The 22653-nt window shown below is 43.3% G+C and overlaps 1 protein-coding gene across 1 annotated transcript in view; it reads right to left on the bottom strand.

Annotated features, from left to right (window-relative positions):
* LOC146035864 (interleukin-13 receptor subunit alpha-1-like) overlaps positions 1-22653 on the bottom strand; it is a 96785-nt gene that overhangs the window by 965 nt on the left and 73167 nt on the right. The window contains exons 7-11 of the mRNA XM_083159551.1: positions 9048-9193; positions 6735-6882; positions 5555-5651; positions 4280-4343; positions 1-2139 (exon numbers count right to left, since the gene is read on the bottom strand). The exon at positions 1-2139 is cut by the window's left edge and continues 965 nt beyond it. Of these exons, the coding sequence (XP_083015677.1) occupies positions 2032-2139; positions 4280-4343; positions 5555-5651; positions 6735-6882; positions 9048-9193 (563 nt within the window). The 3' untranslated portion in view covers positions 1-2031. The remainder of the gene's footprint in view (positions 2140-4279; positions 4344-5554; positions 5652-6734; positions 6883-9047; positions 9194-22653) is intronic.

The following is a 22653-nucleotide window of genomic DNA, read 5'->3' as shown; positions in this document are numbered from 1 at the left end:
CCTCAGAATATAGGCGTCATGGCAGTTCCCAGGGAAGCCTGCTACTACACTTAGGATTTTGAGATGAGCATCACATACCACCTGTATGTTCAAAGAGTGCCGCCCATGCCGATTGACATAGACGTATCCCCGCACGTGCGGTGCCCTAATCCCAATGTGTGTGCAGTCTATAGCTCCCAGCACGTGAGGGAATGCTGAGAGTCTATAGAAAGCCACCTTGTGGTCCTGCCACTCCAACTCAGAACGTGGGAATCTGATGTATGTGCGCCACAACTTCTTTAAAGCAAGTAACACTTGAGTAAAATGCTTAGAGAAAGTGGGCTGTGATACCCCCAAGGACCATGAGGTCACAGACTGAGTGGAGCCTGTGGCCAAATAGTAGAGGGTACACATTAATTTCTGCAGCCCAGACACTGCATAGTTGCCTCTCCCGAAAGGGTCCAAATCATCTCTCTCACCTGCTCATATAAGTCCAACAGGTTATTGCGGTTCAGCCTAAACATCCCCTCAACCTGTTGATCTGAGAGGGAGTCCAGGTACAGCCGAGCACGATACATACGTGGGGTACGCAGTAGTCGGGGGGCTACCTGGATCTGGTGCGCAGCTTCCTCCCTCCTGCGCAGCTCCTCCAAATGGGCCACATCACAAATCAGCAACTCCAAACCACTCTGCAAAATCTCCATGTCTCAAACCCTCACGGGTGTCCTTAATGATGTTGGGGTATATGTAGGGGTGTTTATGAGTGAAATTGAGGGCACCTGTGTTGAAATTAACCATTTGTGCACTTGACCAAAGTGAGTTCTGGGACAAATCGCCCAACAGAACCTGGTCTGAAAAAAGTGCGATTATTAGACACCTTAAAAGTGCGATTTACGAAAACGCATCCCATTAAATAAGCGTTTTATATAGTTTTCTGTACGAAAACATCTGGATGCGATAAAAATGCGATTTTTTTCCCACACTTTCAGTCCGCATGAGTTATCGCACATAATATGCGATATCCCTCCCTTAGCGCATCCTATTAAATATGCGATTTCAAGGAAAAATGCGGTCGCCATTTTTTTTACTAATATTCGCCAAAAAACACACATCTCATCCCATAGAATGTCACCCGTAATGAAAAAGCAGAGGGGACACAGAAACAGACCGATCGATAGTAAAGGTTCATACACATGGTGACATTTTGGTTATGTACTCTTTCCCTTACCCTCCTCAGAGTCCTGAAACCGCCAATGCCTGTCCTGAGGCCAAAAAGAGACAAAACTAACAAAGTTTCTAATCACTATCCATTCGCAAGTTCATTGGCAGGAAGCCGGAGTTTGTCGGTGGTAACCAACAGTTTCAGGAAAACGGCAGGTGTGCCCAGGTGTTTTCAGGGAGATGCCCGCTCTGGACTTTATCAGTCTGTTTCTGTCACACAGGAAGAGTAGGTTCTGGGTTACGCACAGGCTGGAAAAGTCATTCGATGGTGACAGAGTTGGGAATGGATTTGCAGCTAGGCGCCGAGCGGCGTGATTTTCACAAGCCATTTGCAGCCTTGCACAGGGCGGGTTTTCACTCTGGTGACTATGATTGCAGGGCTCTGCAATTTAGCAGAGAAGCATTCAATTCTGAATTACCCCCATGGCAATATATGTGCTAAGTTTTTTTACCGATTTTGACTACAGTATGTAGTCAAAATCGGTAGCTCATATCGCACCGTAAGTATGCACCTTAACGCATTTTCAGCTTTCGCAGGTAATTCCCCCTGAGGAGCAACATTTTTTGTTCCAAATAAAGTTGCAATGTCAAGGAAAATATTGCTCTTCTCTGATCAAAAAAAAGCTTTGTCAGCTGATGTAATACTACCCTGAGATGTGCAGGTTGTGCAGGAATTCTGGCGAGTGTGCCTGTATTTTTAAAGTGGCAATAATTTTAAAGGCAAAACCAACCTGGTTTTACCAATACACGATTGCCAATTTAAAAACAAGGACAAACTTGCCAGAATTCCCGCACAACCTGTACATCCCAGGCTATTGTTACACAAGTCCCTCAGCTGGTTTGTGAAGAAGGTGATGGGTTTTCCATAAGAGACACCGTGTAGACCTCCACATCCTCTGGCTTGTTGTGTAAATTCAATCTCTCGGTTTTAAACCATTCCTGTGAGGAGACAAATACAATATATGGAAAAAAATTCAAAAAGTTACTACATTAAACTTTACTGGTAAATGGGGATTATCTGTGCGCTAAGACAAGTGTGGTCGGACTAGCTGCTGCTTTACCAAGAAACGGGTGACCACCCCGTGTTATGGATAATCGTATACGGTATGAGTAAAGTTCTCTGTCCCATATATATGTAGAGCCTTAATTTGCGATGATCCTTTGTAGGAATATTGTTTAAATAAGTGAGGAGACGTGTCAATTATTGATTAATTTACTTGCTGCGTACAAGTCATCATCACAAATGAAGGCTCCACATATAAGGGACAGAGTGCTGTACTCATACCCAATCAGGGCAGCCGAGAGGAATGCCGGGCCCTGGTAAAATTTTGGGGGTGTGGCCTAAGTGTGTGTGGTGTGGGCACCTCCCACACTTAGGCCACACCCCCAAAATGTTTAGAGGTGGGTAAAAGCAAACTCTAAAAACTGTAATCTCAGACGCAGCACACACCTACAGCATGTGCTGTGCTGACAGCAGGCTCAGCATGACCTCTCACGCTGTCAGTGAGACACTCATGCTGAGCCTGCTGTCAGAACAGCACATGCTGTAGAAGTGTGTGCTACTGGTGATACCCGGGAGGGACAGAGGGGGAAGGAAGGGGTCGAACCAGGGCCCCTGCGGGGCCCCTTCAGCAAGCCTGGGCCCGGGTAATTAGTACCTGCTCCCCCCCTCTCTCGGCTCCCCTGTACCCAATACTACATTAAACTTTAGTCTAAGGAAATATTGTGTACTGTAAAAGAAAGGCTTGTGAAAAAGTTATCTTATGCAAAGGGCAATTGATGCCACTGTAAGTGATAGTATTAGAAAGTGGAACCGTCGAGGAACAACAGCAACTGAGCCATGAACAGAAAACTGCATGAACAACTGGTAAGGTGAAAGGTGTGTAAAATTCACAAAAGCTCTGCAGGAAAATCTGTGGCGGGAGCCTAATGTAGAGATTGTCTAGGATTTACCCCAGTCCCTTTCTCTAGTGAATAGTTGATGTACTCTATGCATGCGCTGGCCAGGGACGTCACTGGGAGGAGCAGTTTGGGGAAGGCATACAGTTTATTGAGGAATAAAAGGAGGAAGGAACTGTGACCAAAGGCGGGATGTACTAAAGGGAAAATGTGGTAATACGGGGGTTTTACCGCATTTTCCTTTGTACCATTACCGTCCGCCCCGTCCGCCCCGTCTCCGCCGGGCAGGGTATCGCCACCTCTGGGTGGAGATACCCTATAGAAGCCTATGGGCTTCTATCGCTGCCCGCCATCCGCGCAACCCCCCTCCCGTCCTCCATCGATCTCCTCCCCCAGCAGGTGTCACAGCCGGGAGCACATCCGGCTGCAGGGGGAGGAGGAGGCGCCGGGGGATGCTGACAGCAGCCGGGATGTGACGGAGACCCCCGCACACCACATTACAGGTATGGCGGGGGGGGCTCAGTCACCACACCCCGATGCTAGCCGCATATGTTAGTACATATGCAGTAGCATCGCGGCGAGGGGCGCGATGTATATTAATACATCCCGCCCCTAGAGAGAGAGAGACTATGTATCTCAGCATTGGTGGTGGCATTGCTTTTCCCACTGCAGTACTGCAGGAAGCCTCTCTGTTGCTGTGCCAGTTTTAAGCACCTAGCCCACAGTTGACCCTTAAGGTCCATACACACTGGGCAAGCCACTCAAAACAGCATGTTTTGAGCAGCTTACTGCGCAGCCACACAATCTTGTTGCCAGGCAGGGCAGCGTGATCTTAGAGGTCACGCTGCGCAACCACACAGTGTTCCAATGCCGCCGCGTCTGCCCGGACTCACATTTACCCACCTTCTCCCAGGCCCGCTCAGCGCTACACGGGAGAAAAGGGATCAAATGCGCATGCGCATTTCGATCCCGTAATCCCGGGATTGGAGCCTTCAATCTTGGGATTCAAATCCTGGTGAAAAATGATCCCACCTATCCTGATCCCGGGATTGGCATCCCCTACTGGTAAGTAATATAGCTGAGAAAACACTTTAACAATGGAAATAAAACATGTTACACACAAATCACATTTGTATGTGTTTCAATTATTTTCCAGGTGTTTTATGAGATTAATACATACCTGCAAATCACTTGATAAACTCTTTCCAGGGTCAGGAATTAAAGGACAAGCACAAATCTGTAATCTATGGGAAACAGGAGAGGAGAGGAACGCATCAGCATTTCCACAATGATTTCGTTATGCAGATATCTGTGCGATTGTAGCAATTGGGGTAGGAAGAACTGCAGAGAAACAATCCAAGTTTTACACCAATTTTAGGAATTCGGTATATTTTAGAGATTACTTGGAATTTGGGATTGAGGGAGGGATTCAGGTTGTCTCGCAAAGCACATTGGGGGGGGGGGGATTATTCAGGTTGTCTCGCAAAGTAAATTTGTTTTTTTAATGGACAAAACCATCTGTACTGCAGGTGGGGCAGATGAAATATGTCAAGAGAGTTAGATTTGGGAGAGTTGTGTATGTCAAACTGATATCTATATTGCAGTGTAAAAATAAAGCAGCCAGTATTTACTCTGCACAGAAATAAATAACTCCCCCAAATCTAACTCTCTTGCACATGTTACATCCGCCCCCCCTGCAGTGCATATGATTTTGTCCTTTAGCAAACCAAGGGCCAAATGTAATAGGGTGAGAGTTTCAGAAAGTGAGAGATTTTGGGAGAGTTTTCCCCTGTTTTTTAAAGCAGCAATCAATAACATGGCAAAATCAGCCTGGTTTTGCAGTGTAATTAATTGCTGCTTTAAAAAACGGGAAAACTCTCCCAAAATCTCTCACTTTCTGAAAATCTCACCCTATTACATTTGGCCCCAAATGTACTTTGCCAGCCGACCCAAATAACCTCCTAAATAAGATGATGATGATGAATGAAGACGATGATGATGATCGACGCAGGGGTGGAGAAAATGCAGCAGTGGTTTGGACCAAAGCTGGAAGGCAGGAAAACCCCCCCCCCCTATCCTCCAGCTTTGGTCCAAACCACTGCTACTTTTTCTCCACCCCTGCATCAATTGTTATTATCAGCAGCAGCATCATTCTTATCTAGTTATATTTCCCCATGTTCCAAAGACCTTTTTATAGAACATACTTAATACCATCGCCTGACACATACCAGAACTTGCGCTGTTCCTGCACAATGATGTTGCAATGCTTATTCATTTTGTATATAGAATACTGAAATGGTAAAGTGGCTAACTAACCCTTTTCCTTGCTGATATTAGTAACTTTGCGACTCCCATACATAAAAGACACATTACCAATAGATTACTAACACCTACTAATAGGTCATCAGTGATTATAACTAAAATAAACTTGGAATAACGAGAATAAAGTATTTACCTTTTCAGGAAGATAAGTAGAATGATTGCAGCAACAGCTACTATAAGTGGAATTGCAATTAGCAAAATGGTAGATATATTTGTATCATTGCCATTTTCTAGAAAGTTATAAGAAAAAAACAGGTCAGGAATGTGACTTACCATTACTACAATTAGTGTAATCCTAGTACACCGCTACTATCTGAGTAATATGTAGCTGCCTCTTACACACATCTACACATTACACAGGTAGTCAGTATATAGAATAATATGCATTTACTGGGCCAGATGCCCTAAACTTCAAAAGTGATAAAATGAACAGTGATAAGTAGCCAGCCAATCAGCTCCTACCTGCCATGTTACAGACGGTGTTTGAAAAATGTCAGACAGGAGCTGATTGGCTGGCTGTTTATCACTCTCTGGGCGAAATGTAATAGGGTGCGATTTTATCACACTTTCCTAAATCGCACCATATCGCACATTTTAAAATCGCATTTTTTGCAGCAAATTCCCATATGTAATGAGATGCGAATTTGCGGCGATAAAGTGCGATAATGTGCGGTTTTTAGTCATGAAAATATGTGATTTTTACTCCTGAAAATGTGTGAATTTGAAGAAATGTGCAATTTTGTGTTAAAAAATAGGAAAAAAAATGGCGTGAGGTCCCCCCTCCTGTGCATAACCAGCCCCGGGCTCATTGAGCCGGACCTAGTTCCAAAAATATGGGGGACAAAAAGTTTAGGGGTCCCCCGTATTTCTGAAACCAGCCCAAGGACTCTTGGGCTGGTCCTGGTTCCAAAAATACGGGGGACAAAAAATCTGTGGGTCCCCCGTATTTTGAAACCAGCACCGGCCTCCAACAGCCCGCAGTGTCATGCCACAGATGGGGGACACTTTTTACATAAGGTCCCCCGGCCGTATCATGAGCACCGAGGCTGGTCAGCCTTGGATGGGGTACCTGGGAGAGTGGGGACACCCCAATAAAGGGGTCCCCCCTCAAGGCTTCACCCGTCCAGGGCTGAAGCCCGGGGCTGTCACCCCGCACTGACAGCGGGGTGAGCCGGCTTCCTTCCTTATATACAGCATAACATATACTCATCAAACTTCATTACACTGATGTAATAAATCACAAATATGAACATACAGTACACCCTTATAATAAAATCTCATAAACAAGTTTATACATATTCTCATGACTTTACCTGGGTACTTAATCTCCTCGCTCCAGTCGCTCCAGTAGTGATGAACGGACCTCATTTTCAAAGATTTTTTAAGCCTCGCACGTACTTTGATTCTATACGTGACTTCAGGAAGTATATTCGGTATTTCTTTGGAACAGTTTCCTTCAACCTTTATGTAAAAAACGGAATTAGGAAATTTACTAGAACACAATAGAACCTCTCAATTTCTATATCTAGCAGATCATGGAGAGCGTGACAAATGAGTTTATGTCATTTTAACATAACAGTCTATAAAATGACAGAAGCGGATTGGTTGGATACAAATAGGGTGATTCAGGTTGGGTCGGTAAATCAGTCCGGGGACTGATGTTGCTGGAATGAGCATGCGTATCACTGAAAATACGGATATGCAGACCCGTAATGCGAACGCCTTTAGCAAGTATCTCACTCACTGAGGCATTTGCATAAAGAGGGGTGGGCAGTGGGCTGCTGAATGGGAGCGGCCAACGTTTCCTGGGAGTGCCCACAAAAATTGTCCTCATTCGAATGCAGGCGTGTCAGAGCCTGCTGGAATGGGCGACTGACTTCACGTGACGTCAGTGCCCACCCTGAATTCAGACATCTCTGTGGCAAATAAAAGAGACATTCCTGACTGAATTTTGTTTGCTGCCTAGCGCGTCTGAATCAGGCCCTGAATGACCAGCAGAACAGAAACGAAGGCCCTTATTCTGGTTCACGCGCATAGGAAAATTTCTTCTCAAATGGACATAACCATGTGCACTGCAGGTGGGGCAGATTGTAACATGTGCAGAAAGAATTAGATTTGGGTGAGTTATTTTGTTTCTGTGCAGGGAAAATACTGACTGTTTTATATTTACACTGCAATATAGATCTCACTTTGAAGTAAAACCACACCCAAATCTAATTCTCTCTGCACAAGTTACATCTGCCCCACCCGCAGTGCACATGATTTTGTCCATTTGAGAAGGAATTTGCCTTTGCGAGTGAACCAGAATAACCTCAAGTTGGCTTACTCAAACTATAATAGCAACCCCCCCGCCCCCAGATACTGTAATAGCCAATAAACGATAATCAATACATAGCATCACAATTAAGCCTTAAGTCAGTGTGTGCCTAGGCACCCTGGAGTGCTGCGAGTCACTTGCAGGGGTGCCTCGGGATTGTGGACCAGAGTCAAATTAAATTATTTGTGGTCAAAATTGTAGGCAAAACCAGTGCTATTGGCTGTCAATCATAAAATATGTGGACAATAAGAACCCCAACTGTGTCCACCACCACATAGCGAAACCTGTGAAAGGTAGGCAGAATTTAGCTAATTTGAGAGAGGACAGGCACGGATCCCATAAAAGGTGAACCGTCATTCTTTTACTTTCAGTTTCGTTTTTCATTACAATGCATTTGCCTGAACTCAGCTCTGCCACCTGTGGCAGCTGAGATGTACTAACTCTGGAGACTGAAGGCATTATTCTCGTTCACTCTTTCTGACAAAATCCTTCTTAGATGGACAAAACCATGTGCACTGCAGGGGGGTAGCTGTAAAATGTGCAGAGAGAATTCGATTTGGGTGAGTTATTTTGTTTCTGTGCAAGATAAATACTGACTGCTTTATTTTTACACTGCAATATAGATCTCACTTTGAAGTAAAACCCCACCCAAATCTAATTCTGCCCCAAATCTAATTCTGTAACATCTGCCCCACCTGCAGTGCACATGGTTTTGTCCATCTAAGAAGGATTTTGTCAGAAAGAGTGAACTAGAATAAGGCCCTGAGTACAGTGCTGCGACTGCAAGTTAAAGAAAGAATAACAAGGCTGCTGCTGCTAGGGATGGCAATCGGTGCAGCAGATACCATCGATGGTTGCCATCGATGGTGATTCTGCACCCAGCCATCGATCAGTGTTTTACTCGGTCATGTATGTTCTTAATTGTTCAGCTCAAAAAAAAAAAAAAAGTAAAAAATAAATGTTGATTTTACCGTTTATGGCAATAAATGATTGTAAAACAAATTATGCTTCGTTATTATCAAATTACCCCTTTTTTTTTTAAAGTGAGTTGATGACCCGTCTAAAAGATCCTGATCTGAGCACTTGATCCCAGCTATTTTTAGTGACCCTTTTGCCCATCTCTACTGCTGATAGTTTCATCACTGGACCCAGGGATCCTCAACAGTAGAGTTTATTTGAGTGTCGGGATTGGATGTGAGCATCACATGATCAGCTCATATTCTAACCTGGAAGGAACTCCTTGAAGACCACTGCCTTTAGTCTACTGGTCAATTGAAATAATGATTTACATAGTAACTTTTAAACTTACCTTATATCTTTCTTCCGTTTTACTGGTTGTTTTCACTAGTACCTCAAATTCCACTGATGCACAATTTAGTAAAACTTTCCATTGCAGATATAAACTCCGTGTTGAAGTCATACTCATATGAGTTATGTTCGGAGGTGGGAATCGTACTGGAAGAAGAACAGAAAATATTTCATGCTGGCAATCTACTAAAGATGTCTCCAGACTTATGGTGTGTACACACGGTCAGATGTGCCTTAAGATCCTATCCACAATCCGATCAGATAGGATCATGGATAGGATCTTAAAGGTGCCCATAGACGGTCCGTTCCTGGACCGTCCGTTTTGTACTATGCGATGCGCGCTCCCGCGCATCACATAGTACGGTACAAAAAGTATGTGCTGCACATACTTTTTGTACTAGCTAAACTTCGCATCGGATCGCATTGCATGCACACCGCATGCACTAGGCATGCGATCCGATGCGAAGCGTGCTAATTAAGACCCAAATGGATCCGTTTAACGGACCGTGTATGGGCCCCTAAGGCACATCCGATTTGCATCCAATCTTGACTATATAGTTCAGATCTGCACTATATAGACAAGGCAGCCAAGACTTTCTGGCTTCCGATACGTGAACGCGCATCGGGATCGGATCGGGATCGCAAGGGTTAAAACCCTTGCGATCTGCTCTGGCCATCCATCTGTCTATGTACCCATATAATGCTCCATCTGTCTGTCTATGCCACCCCATCCTGTACTGTAGTCAAGTAGTGCCTTTCATGCTCGCACCCTCTCACTAAGACGTTCTCGATCTCCCTCTGACACTGACTGTCCCCCTCTCACACACTCTCTCTCTCGTTGACCACCCACACTTTCTAAATGTCTCTCCCTCTTTCTCTCCCTGACACTCTCTTGTGCCCCTCTTTCTTACTCCCTACCTCTCTGATACTCTAACTCCCGGTCATACACCTCCTCTCTTTTGCATTGTAGTGACAATAGCGGGGGGAGGAGGGCCTTTCTAGTGTTAAAGTCGAATTACATACACGCCATTTTAGAATGGTATGGCCGCCATTTTGGTTCGCAGAGTTGCGCAAATAAAGTATAATAACCAAGTTCTGTGTAGCGAAGCGAACCTTAAGCGCCGCCATACTAATACACATAAATTCATATTCCACACTTACATGAAATAAAATATAGTTAAATGTACAGTAGGAGCAAGTTTCATCTTTGCTCCTTTGGCCATGGCTAGCCATGGCTATTCTTTTGTTCTCAGCTGCAATACGTATTGTATTGCAGTTGAGAACAATAGATTAGCCATGGCTAGCCATGGCTAGCCCCGCCCAAAGGAGCAAAGATGAAACTTGCTCCTACTGTAGGTTTAGCTCACAGCACATAGTTTAATCTATAATACAAGACTGTTTCTGTACATGTTTAGTATCTTTATGTTCCGTGTCTCATGCGCAGCACTCCGGTCGTAGCGAAATGTTCGCAAGTCCTAATGTCTGATAATTACGGACAAAATCCATAATCTATGTACTTTTGCCATGTGAATAGAGGCGTAGGGAGGGCGGAGCCACCGGAGCTCATGCTCCGGGCGCAGATTGGTGGAATGGCGCCACCGGCCCGCCCCCCCTCCACAAATTATCCCTTCCCTGCACAAGTTAAGTATAATAACGGGCAGCGCGCGCCGGCGTCTGCCCTGCCCTACCCGGCGCCGGCGTCTGCCCTACCCGGCGTCTGCCCTACCCGGCGCCGGCGTCTGCCTCCGTCCTGCCATTCTCGCCCGGTCCCTGCCGCCAAGTGTCACTGATGGTGTGGCCGGGCCGCGGGCGGACAATCTTCTCTCTTCTCTAAATTGCTGCTGCTGCTCGGTCCGGCTTCCGGGCAGCGCAGCATAGTAGCAGAACTAAAGACTCCTCCCAGAGTCACCTGACTCACTCCCTCCTCCGTGGCTACAGCAGCGTTATTATCAGCCATCCCAAGCGCTGGCTGTAGCCTGGAGGAGGACAAGGATTTCTGCTGCCGCCCGTGCCGCCCTGTAATTCAAGGTGAATTGTTATTTTATTTATTTATACAGCTAATTAATGTTAATATTAAACATAGTAATAAACTTGGGGTGGGGTGGGGGGGGGGGGGTGTGTGTGAATATCTCTGGCTTCTGCTGCCGCCCCGGCCCTGCTGTGCTGTATATGTCTTTATTCTTTATCTGCATATATATTTATTTACAGCTGTCAGCATCTTATATAGATTCCGTTACAGTGTCTTATATAGCGCAGCAGATTCCGTTACAGTGTCTTATATAGCGCAGCATATTCCGTTACAGCGTCTTATATAGCGCAGCAGATTCCGTTACAGTGTCTTATATAGCGCAGCAGATTCCGTTACAGCGTCTTATATAGCGCAGCAGATTCCGTTACAGTGTCTTATATAGCGCAGCAGATTCAGTTACAGTGTCTTATATAGCGCAGCAGATTCCGTTACAGCGTCTTATTTAGCGCAGCAGGTTCCGTTACAGCGTCTTATATAGCGCAGCAGGTTCTGTTACAGTGTCTACAGCGTCTTATATAGCGCAGCAGATTCCGTTACAGTGTCTTATATAGCGCAGCAGATTCCCTTACAGTGTCTTATATAGCGCAGCAGATTCCGTTACAGTGTCATATATAGCGCAGCAGATTCCGTTACAGTGTCTTATATAGCGCAGCAGATTCCGTTACAGTGTCTTATATAGCGCAGCAGATTCCGTTACAGTGTCTTATATAGCGCAGCAGATTCCGTTACAGTGTCTTACATAGTGCAGCAGATTCCATTACAGTGTCTTATATAGCGCAGCAGATTCCGTTACAATGTCTTATATAGTGTCTTATTTTTTAAGTTTTTTTCTTTTCAAATGCCAACACATGTTAGCCACGTCCCCAATTCATTACAAGGGGGGGGGGGGGAATATGCCCTTGCTCCGGGCACCATGGCACCTAGCTACACCGCTGCATGTGAACTGAGGAACAAGTGGATTTATAGTCCGGAGTGGGCCTATACAGAACCTCTCCGGGCTACAATGCCTGGCACTTGGTAGCGTAGTTTAATCTATATATAATCAGCTGCAGCAGACACCTTGATGAGTCCGCCTAGACTCACACGATATAGAAAGAACCACTAAGAGAGAGGAAAAAAGGTGTATTGCGCTGCTGAATATAATAAATCACAACAATTTGGAATGGTGGAAATAACACAATATTGGCTGGAATAAAATGAATGACGCAATATTGGCTGGAATAAAATGAATGACTTCGTTCCGAGTCCCGCTGCGGTCAGGACGGTGACTCCGTCACTGACTACCAGTGAATTCTACCACCGCTAAAGCAGGCTTTCAAACAGGAGAAGATAAGCTTCTTTCTCTCGACACAGCCGGGACTTTCCAGCAAATATCCAACAGCTCAAAGCACACTGCAAAAAGGGTGAACATTTCAATTCAGTGTGTGGCCACACAATAAGTACTTATCATACCAACAGTATTAATTGAGAAGGTCAGCCTCATTCATAGCTGGACATTAATACAAATGTCTTTTTGCGGTGAATGGGGGGGAGTGGCCGGATGTGGAAGCCGCACGGACGCTCGTAGCGGTGTCTCGTGCACGATCCGCGTACCGGGAAGCCTGAACCCAGTCCCCAGTAGCGTTCCACCAGCCCCTGTACCTCGGAGCCGGGTGCCCGGCTTGTCCGGTCACTGCGGGTTGAGGCGGGAATTGGTGGCGCGAAGAGGCGGGTTGACGGACGGACGGGCAGCCGCTGGAAGCCGGTGGACAGGAGCGGGAGCTGGGTCTATAGCTCCGACCTCTCAGCCACCTTACCTCTCCTCGGAACCGGGTGCACGGAGTGGCCGGCACTGCGGGTTGAGGCAGAGGAGAAAAGGAATTTTTAAGAGAATCGCCAACAAACCAGGCGCTGTGAGGGGGTTCGCAGAGCCACGCTAAGGGAGAAGCCCAGAGACCCTACTCGCGTCTGGCAGAAGCCCTTAGAGGGAGCATCTACACCTGTCGGAGGGTTTACCTGAACAAAAGGATAAGACCCATTCCCTGCAGAGGGTCCCAAAGTACGATCAGACAGGAGGAGAGAGACACAGACTGTAAGGTACAGAGCTGACACTGCGGTTAGGCTGTGGTCAAGCTAAACTAATCCCTGTATGTGTGTGGGGGAGACAAGAAAAAGGACATAAGAGAATGGAACTGGGCTGGTCACTGGACTGGTGTAGTGCCTAAACCCTGAGTCCATCCCTTATAACAACAAAGGGTGCTCATTACAGAGCATAAAGGCTGAACAGGTCTGCTTGGCACACAAACATATGCCCCAGTTTAACTGGCAACCTTGTACATTGTCTCTCTGATAGTACCTATGCAGCAGCATAGCCTGAATAATAAAGCTGTGGTGATACCAGCATGTAAGGCTGGAAGGAGGGAGTAGAATGGGACTGAAATCTTTCCTCCAAAAAGCAAGATGAGAAAAGAGGAGAAGTGAGAGAGTTCAGCTAGAAGAGAGAGAGAGAGAGAGGGCAGGAGGAGGGAAAAGGATAAGGATTACAGAAAGAGGGGCGACAGATTTAAAAGAGTTAAGATGTCGGGTAAAAACCGTAAGGCCGCTACACAAGAGCAATCGGCTTTTTTTAGCTAAAAAAATAATAATAAGCAAGCAGCCCAACAACCAGCGTCACCTGGGCCGGCACTGAGCCCTTCAAGCTCAATGTCACGCTCTGAGTCATCCCAATTGGTAGAAGCTGATCCATATGACTCGCTTATACAAAAAATCACTATATCATTTAAAACAGAATTAAAGGCGGCCGTCTCAGAGTTGAAAAATGAACTGTCATCTCTAGGGACTAGAATTGATTTTATTGAGCAAAAGTCAGATGAAATATGCAGATTTCAGCAAGGCCTTTTTCAGGATGTTTCTGAAATGAAATCAGAAATAACTTCACTTAAGGACCAAATAGAAGACCTTGAAAACAGGTCCAGAAGGCAAAATTTACGTATTAGAAATGTCCCAGAGACAATTGACAACCAAAATCTGCCTGGCTACTTAAAGGGTTTTCTCCAGCACATTCTACCAGAATGTAGTGATGAACAGCTAACACTGGACAGAGCCCATAGAGCGCTGAGAGCAGTCCCTGCCATGGATCAGCCGCCAAGAGACATAATAACCCGGGTCCACTATGACCACATTAAATCAAAAATCATGGACATAAGTAGAACAACTCCATCCATACAGTATAAAGATTCTAACATACTAATATTTCAAGATCTGGCCCCTTCCACGCTAAGAAAAAGGAGAGAGATGGGAAATATCACAAGAATCCTACGAGAACAGAAAATAAGATACAGATGGGGTTTTCCCTTCGCCCTAAATTTCACCTTCGATGGTAAAAAATACACTCTGAAGGATCCTATCTCTGGCATGACGGCATTAGAAGAAATGGGCCTGGGCAGCGGCCCACAAACCTCGAGCCGAAAGGAAACAAAGAAAATGACAGACACCGATAAACCTCCGAATACAGAATGGACTAAAACATAATTTTGGCCTATTTCCCTCTCTCGAATAAGAGACCCCTTTTTTTTTTTTTTTTCTCTCTCCCCTTTGGACTGTCGGTTTATGTTCATAACATAAATACTTGCTAGTAAGGCACATAATGCCGAGGTAGTACTTATAAAAATTTTATAGGGGTGTAAAGGTTATATGAATGTGACTTCAGCTGAACAACAGTTGATTGGCAAGGTGTGAAGTTGTCGGTTCAAAACAATTTAATTGATTTCTTTGTATTTACTTGCATTTTTTTTTTTTTATTAAGTATTTTTTGTAGGCATTCTTTAAGGTTTTAAAGGCACCCGGTCCGAACATAGCGACTCAGGTGTCAGTCTGAGCAGGGTTAGGAATTGTATTTAAGCTATAAGCAAGTTGTTTCACATGTATGTTTTACTTTGGTCACATATGAAGTCGAAATTAATCTAGCACCGTACTATCACCAATTTAAGTGAGGTCCACTGTGTACAGAGAAGTATCTACCCTAGGTAATAATAATACCCTGAAATATTGATATGATAGATATAATTAAAGTTTGGGGCTGGTTTTTGGATTTGCACAGGGATTTATTTTTTATTTTTTTGGGATTTCCACAGTTCCTTGTTTAGGGACTACCTGAATGAACAGTCTCTCCAGGGGGGAGACTGCCCAGACAGGACCAATTACTGCTTAAAGATTCACAGTATTATGAATAAATGGGCTACACGTTTTTTTTTTTTTTTTTTTTATTATATAAAAATTATTTGTGAAGGTGAAACTACTAATTCTCTCCCTTGCCCAGGGGCCCCCTGAACGGATAGGCCCTCCGGGAGGGAAGATGCCCAGACGGGACCAATCAATGTGCAAAGGCTTATTGAAGTATAAATAAATGGGATATTTGATCGGTTTTATAAAAATTAAATTTGAAGGGGGAATCACTTGGAGATAACACTCGGTTTGAATCACCTATAGGGCCATTGGTCGGACAATGGCGTTCACGTAGTGCTATAATGATACACTAGTGTACACCTTTTTTTATTTTTATTCTTATTTTTTTTTTTTCTCTCATTATTTATGTATTTATTTATTCACTTATTTATATTTTTCTCTCTTGTCCTTTACACCATATTGATATAGCCGTAGCAAGAAGGGAGAAAGAAAATGCAAATAGATATGACAGGGGCTTTGTACCTTGTTCCCATAGAAAATAACTGGCTATCAGAGGGCTTTTGTAATCTCGTTTTTATTATAAAGTACTTTTTATAGGCATTCTTTAAGGTTTTAAAGGCACCCGGCCCGAACATAGCGACTCAGGCGTCAGTCTGGACAGGTTTAGGAATTGTATTTAAGTTATAAGCAAGTTGTTTCATATGTATGTCTCACCTTGGTCACCTATGAAGTTGAAATTAATCTAGCACCGTACCTGCACTAATTTAAGTGAGGTCCACTGTGTACAGAGAAGTATCTACCCTAGGTAATAATAATACCCTGAAATATTGCTAACTGGCTATCGATACAAGACTCTGTATACAACCCACTGTTTTCACCATAAAGGAAAAATAATTAATTGTAGTTCTGGACGCTTTTGAAAAACTGGCCTAGAATGGGATTAAGACAAAGCAACACACACGGAAACACCTCCCCCTCCTTCCCTCTTCTAAAAATAAGGACTAGGTCACCATAATATCAGATTCTCTCCTACTCACTATGTGCGGGTCAAGAATAATCTGAAATAAAGCCTTATAGGAGGATATTGAAATAGTTAAAAAGAAAAGGGAGAATGAACACATTAATTGATATATCACTGTTTGTGTACCTCACGCGGTCAGGCAATAGGCGGCCAGAGAAACAAATAACTATACCTGGGATATGGATGCTATTATTACGGAAAATTGTAGCCCCATGTGTCTATCATGATATAACTTAAAATTCCCAAAAGGACACAAACATATATATAGAAGTTTATTGTTCAACCCCCCCTCCCCTTTTTTTTTTTTTCTCCCTGCTCTCTCGCCTCCTCCTCTTCCCCGCCAGTTTCTCTCATGCTATTTGGAAAATTTAAATGTCCTTGTGAAAAAGGAATAACGGAGGATAGGTGAAGAACACCCTTCGACTCCCCTTTTCTCTCGCTTTTTCGTATAAACTCCCTACCCCCCCCCCCCCCCACTGTGAGATCTTCCAAACTAGATGGACCTTTGCCCAAATCGGGCAGACACCCACCAATATAGTTAGGATCGCCGTTTAGGTCAATTTAACGGCCATAGAGATGCGGTGTGACGCATCAAATTGTTTGTGTTTTTTGTTATGTGTTCGTATATATGTTACCTTAATTGTCTTTGTACCCCCCCCCCCTCCCTTGGGTGTTTTCAAATTTCCCATTGGTTTAAACTGTCCCCTCCCTCAAGGTTCTATGATGGGAGAGCATGGATTCCTAAGCCCCACCCTAAAGATCTTTCCTCCAACATAGAGCGTACCTGGGCCAAGGGCAAACATAAAAACCACCAGCCATTGAAAAGAAAATCTCATAGGTCCCCGCCATGACTTTGAATATAATGTCACTGAATGTCAACGGTCTTAACTCCCCATGGAAAAGAGCTATGGCGAAACAGTTTTTTAAAAAACAAAAAATAAAGATCCTGTTATTACAGGAAACACATTTTAAAAAAGAACACCCAGTACTGACGTCACAAATGTTTCCAGAGGGTTACTATGCTACTTTTGAAAAAAAAAAAAAAGGGACAGCTATATTGCTACATAAATCCCTACTTTACAAAGTAGAACAATCGTACTCGGACCCTAAGGGCCGGTTTAACATAACAGTGCTTTCAGTTATGAACAATTTATTAACAGTAGCGTCAGTTTATGTCCCCAATGCAGAACAAAAGAGTTTCTATGCCGATTTTTTTAAACAATTCAATAAAATAGCAAAGGGTAAAACAATTATCGGGGGTGATTTTAATGCAATTATGGACCCAAAGTGGGATAGAAAAGCAAAACACCCACCTAGCTATTCAGTTAGTCAGGAATCAAAAAGATTGAAGGAAAAAGTTACATCTAGCGGCTGGTATGATGCCTGGAGGGTTTTATACCCCAATGAGACTACCTTCACTCATTATTCAATTCCCCATAAGGTTTACTCTAGGCTAGATCTCTTTTTTGTGGATATAAAACTAGCGGGAGATCTCCAGAAAGCATGGGTCACCCCCGTGGTATGGTCCGACCACATGGCAGTCTCACTATCAATCCAGTTGAGGGGGATGGAGACAACGGGGTTCAAATGGAGACTTAATTCGGCTATACTTGCTAAACAATCATATAGAGAGGAGATAGAAAAATCTTTAGTAGAATTTTTTGAAATTAACAACACAATAGGTATGCCACCTACAATAATTTGGGAAGCGCATAAAGCGGTAATAAGGGGCCAAATAATGAAACTCACTAAGATACAAAAAATAAAAGAAGAAAAACTAATTAGGGATCTAGAACAACAAATTAGCGAATTGACAATTAGACACCAAAATACCCCCAATCGCAGCCTATTTAGTAAATTATTATCGCTAAAAAATCAACTATATCAATTATATTCAGAAAAAACAGCAAAAACAATGAAATAGTTACAATACAAATACTATTCAAAGGGGGACAAAGCCGACTCCCTCCTGGCTCACCGTATTCGGAAGCGCAGGCAAAGAGACCGCGTTTTTGCAATAAGGGATGCCAAAAACAACCTGGTTCAAGATCCCCAGGCCATTGCTCAATGTTTTAGGGATTTTTATTATAAACTTTATAACATTCCGAACGTAATAAATAATGAAGAATTTGATAGTCGGTTTGAGAGGCTGATAGCACTGGGTAAATTACCGTCCCTGACTGAATCTCAGGCGGCTACATTAGATGCTCCCATTACGCAGGAAGAAGTTGAACAAACCATTAGAACATTAAAAAATGCCTCGGCACCTGGACCGGACGGCTTCTCGGCCATATATTATAAAACATTTACCAAGACCCTCGCCCCCCAGCTGAAGATATTATTTGAGTCAGTCTTGGAAGGACGTCCATTGGATTTAGCAACCACATCAGCAGAAATAATAGTAATACCTAAGCCCGACCGAGATCACACTTTATGTAGCAATTTTAGACCGATATCATTGTTAAACTCAGATCTTAAACTGTTCGCAAAAATTATGGCAAACCGACTATCGAGAGTAATTAATTTGTTAATACACCCAGATCAAGTGGGATTTATCCCAAACAGACAGGCTTTCGAGAATATTAGGAGAGTAATAGACACGATTGCGTTTATTAATGAGTCAAAAATTCCGTCCCTTATTATGAGTTTAGACGCGGAAAAAGCCTTTGATAGGGTCTCCTGGCCATACATGAACAGCCTCCTTCCGAAATTTGGAATTGGAGGAAGGTTCCTGATAGGAATTCAGGCCTTATATGAGAACCCTGAGGCGAATGTAACAATTAACGGACTGAAATCCCAGCCATTTGTAATAAGGAACGGAACAAGGCAGGGGTGCCCTTTGTCCCCTATGATATTCGCTCTCATGATCGAACCCCTGGCAGCTATAATAAGGAATGAGAAGGAAATAAAAGGTATAAAAATTGGAGCGGAGGAATACAAGTCGGCATTATATGCCGATGATGTACTCCTGACGATAGCTGAGCCGGTAGAGTCCTTAAATAAACTATTCGAGGTAATACATGAATTTAGTATAATCTCAAATTTCAAGATAAACACTGAAAAAACAGAAGTGCTGGAGCTTCAGCTTCCTTCGAATGTGAAGGAGAGCATTGAAGCAGCTTATACATTTAAGTGGAAAAAAGACCAAATTAAATACTTGGGAATAAATATAACAAAAAATTATCATCAACTATATAATGCGAACTACCCCAGCCTAATAACTAAAATCACAAACAATCTTAAGGACTGGACTAATATACATCTATCATGGACGGGTAGAGCAAACATCCTGAAAATGAACATTCTACCACGTATGCTCTATTTATTCCAATCCTTAGCTATAAGGATCCCGGCATCAACCTTCAAAAATTGGCAGAATTTGATCTCTCGCTTCTTATGGCAGGGTAAAAGACCTCGGGTCCGCTTGAAAACCCTACAAAGGGGTACTAAGGAAGGTGGATTGGGGGTCCCAAATTTAAGATATTATCATAGTGCAGCACACATCTCACAAATAATCTTATGGCACTCCAATAGAGAAACCCGCAGATGGGTTCAATTGGAATCAGAGCTATTAAAAGTGTTCTCAATAGCATCACTACCGTGGGTTCCTAAGAGCCTGAGGCCTCCAGCTGTAAAGAAAACTCCCGTGGTCGAGTTCTCCCTATCTCTGTGGGATAAATTGAACAAAGATTATAAATTAACATCTACCCCTGCTATACTGTCCCCCCTACGAGATAACCCCCAATTCCCTCTTAGTAGCGAACATTTGTTTTAAAATATGTGGGCAAAAGCAGAAATCCTATTTATAAATGAATTAGAAATAGCAGGGAACTTTCTGTCATTAGCGGAGATACAATCAAAATATGAGGTCCCCGAGTTGGGGTTCTATCAATACCTACAGATAAAAAGTTACTTTTCCCGCACTCAACAAAAACAAAGAATTCAGTCAAAAACAAAAACTGAAGACTTATGCCAAAAGAGGACAACCTCTAAGGGATTGATTACAATAATGTATCAACTTCTGTTATATCATGGGAAGCAAACTCGGGAGCCACATGAGTTATCTTGGGAGACGGACCTGGGGAAGCAATTAGATCCAGAGACCTGGGTCAAGATTAGAAAAAATCTGATATCCGTCTCACAATCTATCAGATTCAGGGAAAACTCTTTTAAAATATACTCCCGGTGGTACTTGACCCCAAATAGACTAAAGCGCATATATCCAGGGACAACAGATTGCTGTTGGCGGATGTGTGGACATAGCGGTAATCTAATCCATATCTTTTGGGAATGCCCTCGAATTCGGGAAACCTGGAGATTCGCTTCTGAGTTGATCTATCAGGTAGTAGGAATTAGACTCCCAAAGGCTCCTGAGTTTATGTTACTTCCTATGAATATTCCAGGGGTAAGATACCCCATTCAGAAATTTATATGGTATGTGTTAAGTGCGGTAAAAATAAAAATAGCGGTTAACTGGAAAATGGAGAGGGCACCTCCGGAAATAGCAATAAAAGAAATGATATGGCACCTCTTCCATATGGAACATCTTTCCAGTTTGGTAGAAGACAAGGTAGAAGTTTTCAAAGAAACATGGGCCCCATGGCTAATATACCACAATTTGCCATTAGAATAGCAAGGTGAAAGAAACTCGAACTCAGATAACCCAAAACTCCAACCTGACCTATTTCAGTAAAAACTGAATAATGATTTGAAAAGCACCCTCCCCCATTCCCACCCCCCCACCCCCCTTTCTCCCTCCCCCCCCCCTTACAGCTGGACTATAGAAAATAAATAAGGCAATCCGGTATCAAACACCACGATTAAGACAAAATAAATCATATTCTATTGTCCAAAAGAGCAAAATGCATAAAAATATATGTCGAGTGTGTATTGTATGTCGTGTTTTATGTAAATGTAGTGTGTAAAATGTTAAGAGACCATAATAATATGCTTTGATTAACCTACCATGCATTAAGTGCTGAAAGAAGACAGCGGAAAAAAATATGTTCAGAGCATTTAAAATAATGAAATGTCTGTGTATTGTAAATGTATATTTGTAAGTTTGTAAAAAGAAATAAAATCATTTAAAAAAAAAAAGAAAATAATAATCCAGTAAATACATTGCAGGCTAGTGTCTGTGCAGCGTTTGCATGCGCTTTACACAATAAAAAAAAAAAAAAAAAATGTCTTTTTGCGTACTGTTTGATCCAAACGGATAATAATTGGAGAACATATATTGGTACCATAATTTGGCAACAGGTGCTGCTAAGCTATTTTATAAGACCGGGATCCCAGTTCAGTAGTTAATTTGCTATATTTTATATATTAGATCAATTTATTTATATGTATTGTCTATTTTTTGTATGTAATTAAATGTATCTTTTTATAATTTTTTATTACATAAATTTACAAAACAAACAGTGTGTCCGTCATTCATTTTATTCCAGCCAATATTGTGTTATTTCCACCATTCCAAATTGTTGTGATTTATTATATTCAGCAGGGCAATACACCGTTTTTCGTCTCGCTTAGTGGTTCTTTCTATGTGAACTGAGGAAGACAAAGGATCAAGTTGTAACCAGGGGCGAATTTAGGGGTCAGGCCGCCCCTAGGCACAATATTTAAATGTAATCATATATGTATATACATTGTTATTTATATATTTCATTAAAATTTAACTGTAGCCCACCTCAATATTTTTTTAAGACTGCTCACTGTATGGAGGACCCGAAGGGAGGGAGGCACTTATTAGTACAGTGATTAGCACAGTGTCTCCGTCAGTCTCTCTCACACTGTGACTGACTGAGCGCAGGGAGGATCTGCGTGCCGCTCAGCTCAGCTGCTGGATACACAGCGGCCAATAGACTGTGTGTGTGTAGAGTAGCCAATGGGCAGGCGTCGGCAGCAGTGAGCCTGAGCCATTTCCAGATGTGAAATTTAACAGAATGTCAGCCTGCCTGCCGCCCTTAATTGGTGCCGCCCTGAGGCCGGTGCCTCATGGGCCTAGGCACAAATCCGGCCCTGGTTGTAACCAGTTCCTGTGGTTGATTTACGATCCCCTATGACAGGGGTGTCAAACTCAAATTCATCGGGGGCCGCATCAGCAGTTTGGTCACCCTCAAAGGGCCGGTTGTATCTGTAGGTCCCCCTGTATAATTATAATGCCATGACACCACAGGCTGCTCCCCCTGTATAATATAAAATGAATGCCATGACACCACAGGCTGCTCCCCCTGTATAATAATAATAATGCCATGACACCACAGGCTGCTCCCCCTGTATAATAATAATGCCATGACACCACAGGCTGCTCCCCCTGTATAATAATAATGCCATGACACCACAGACTGCTCCCCCTGTATAATATAATAAAAGTAATGCCATGACACATAA

This window comes from Crinia signifera, chromosome 9 (assembly GCF_055691185.1).
Source record: "Crinia signifera chromosome 9, ASM5569118v1, whole genome shotgun sequence".
Taxonomy (NCBI): Eukaryota; Metazoa; Chordata; class Amphibia; order Anura; family Myobatrachidae; genus Crinia; species Crinia signifera.
The sequence above is the reverse complement of the archived record's forward strand: the minus strand, read 5'-3'. Positions and strand labels throughout refer to the sequence as shown.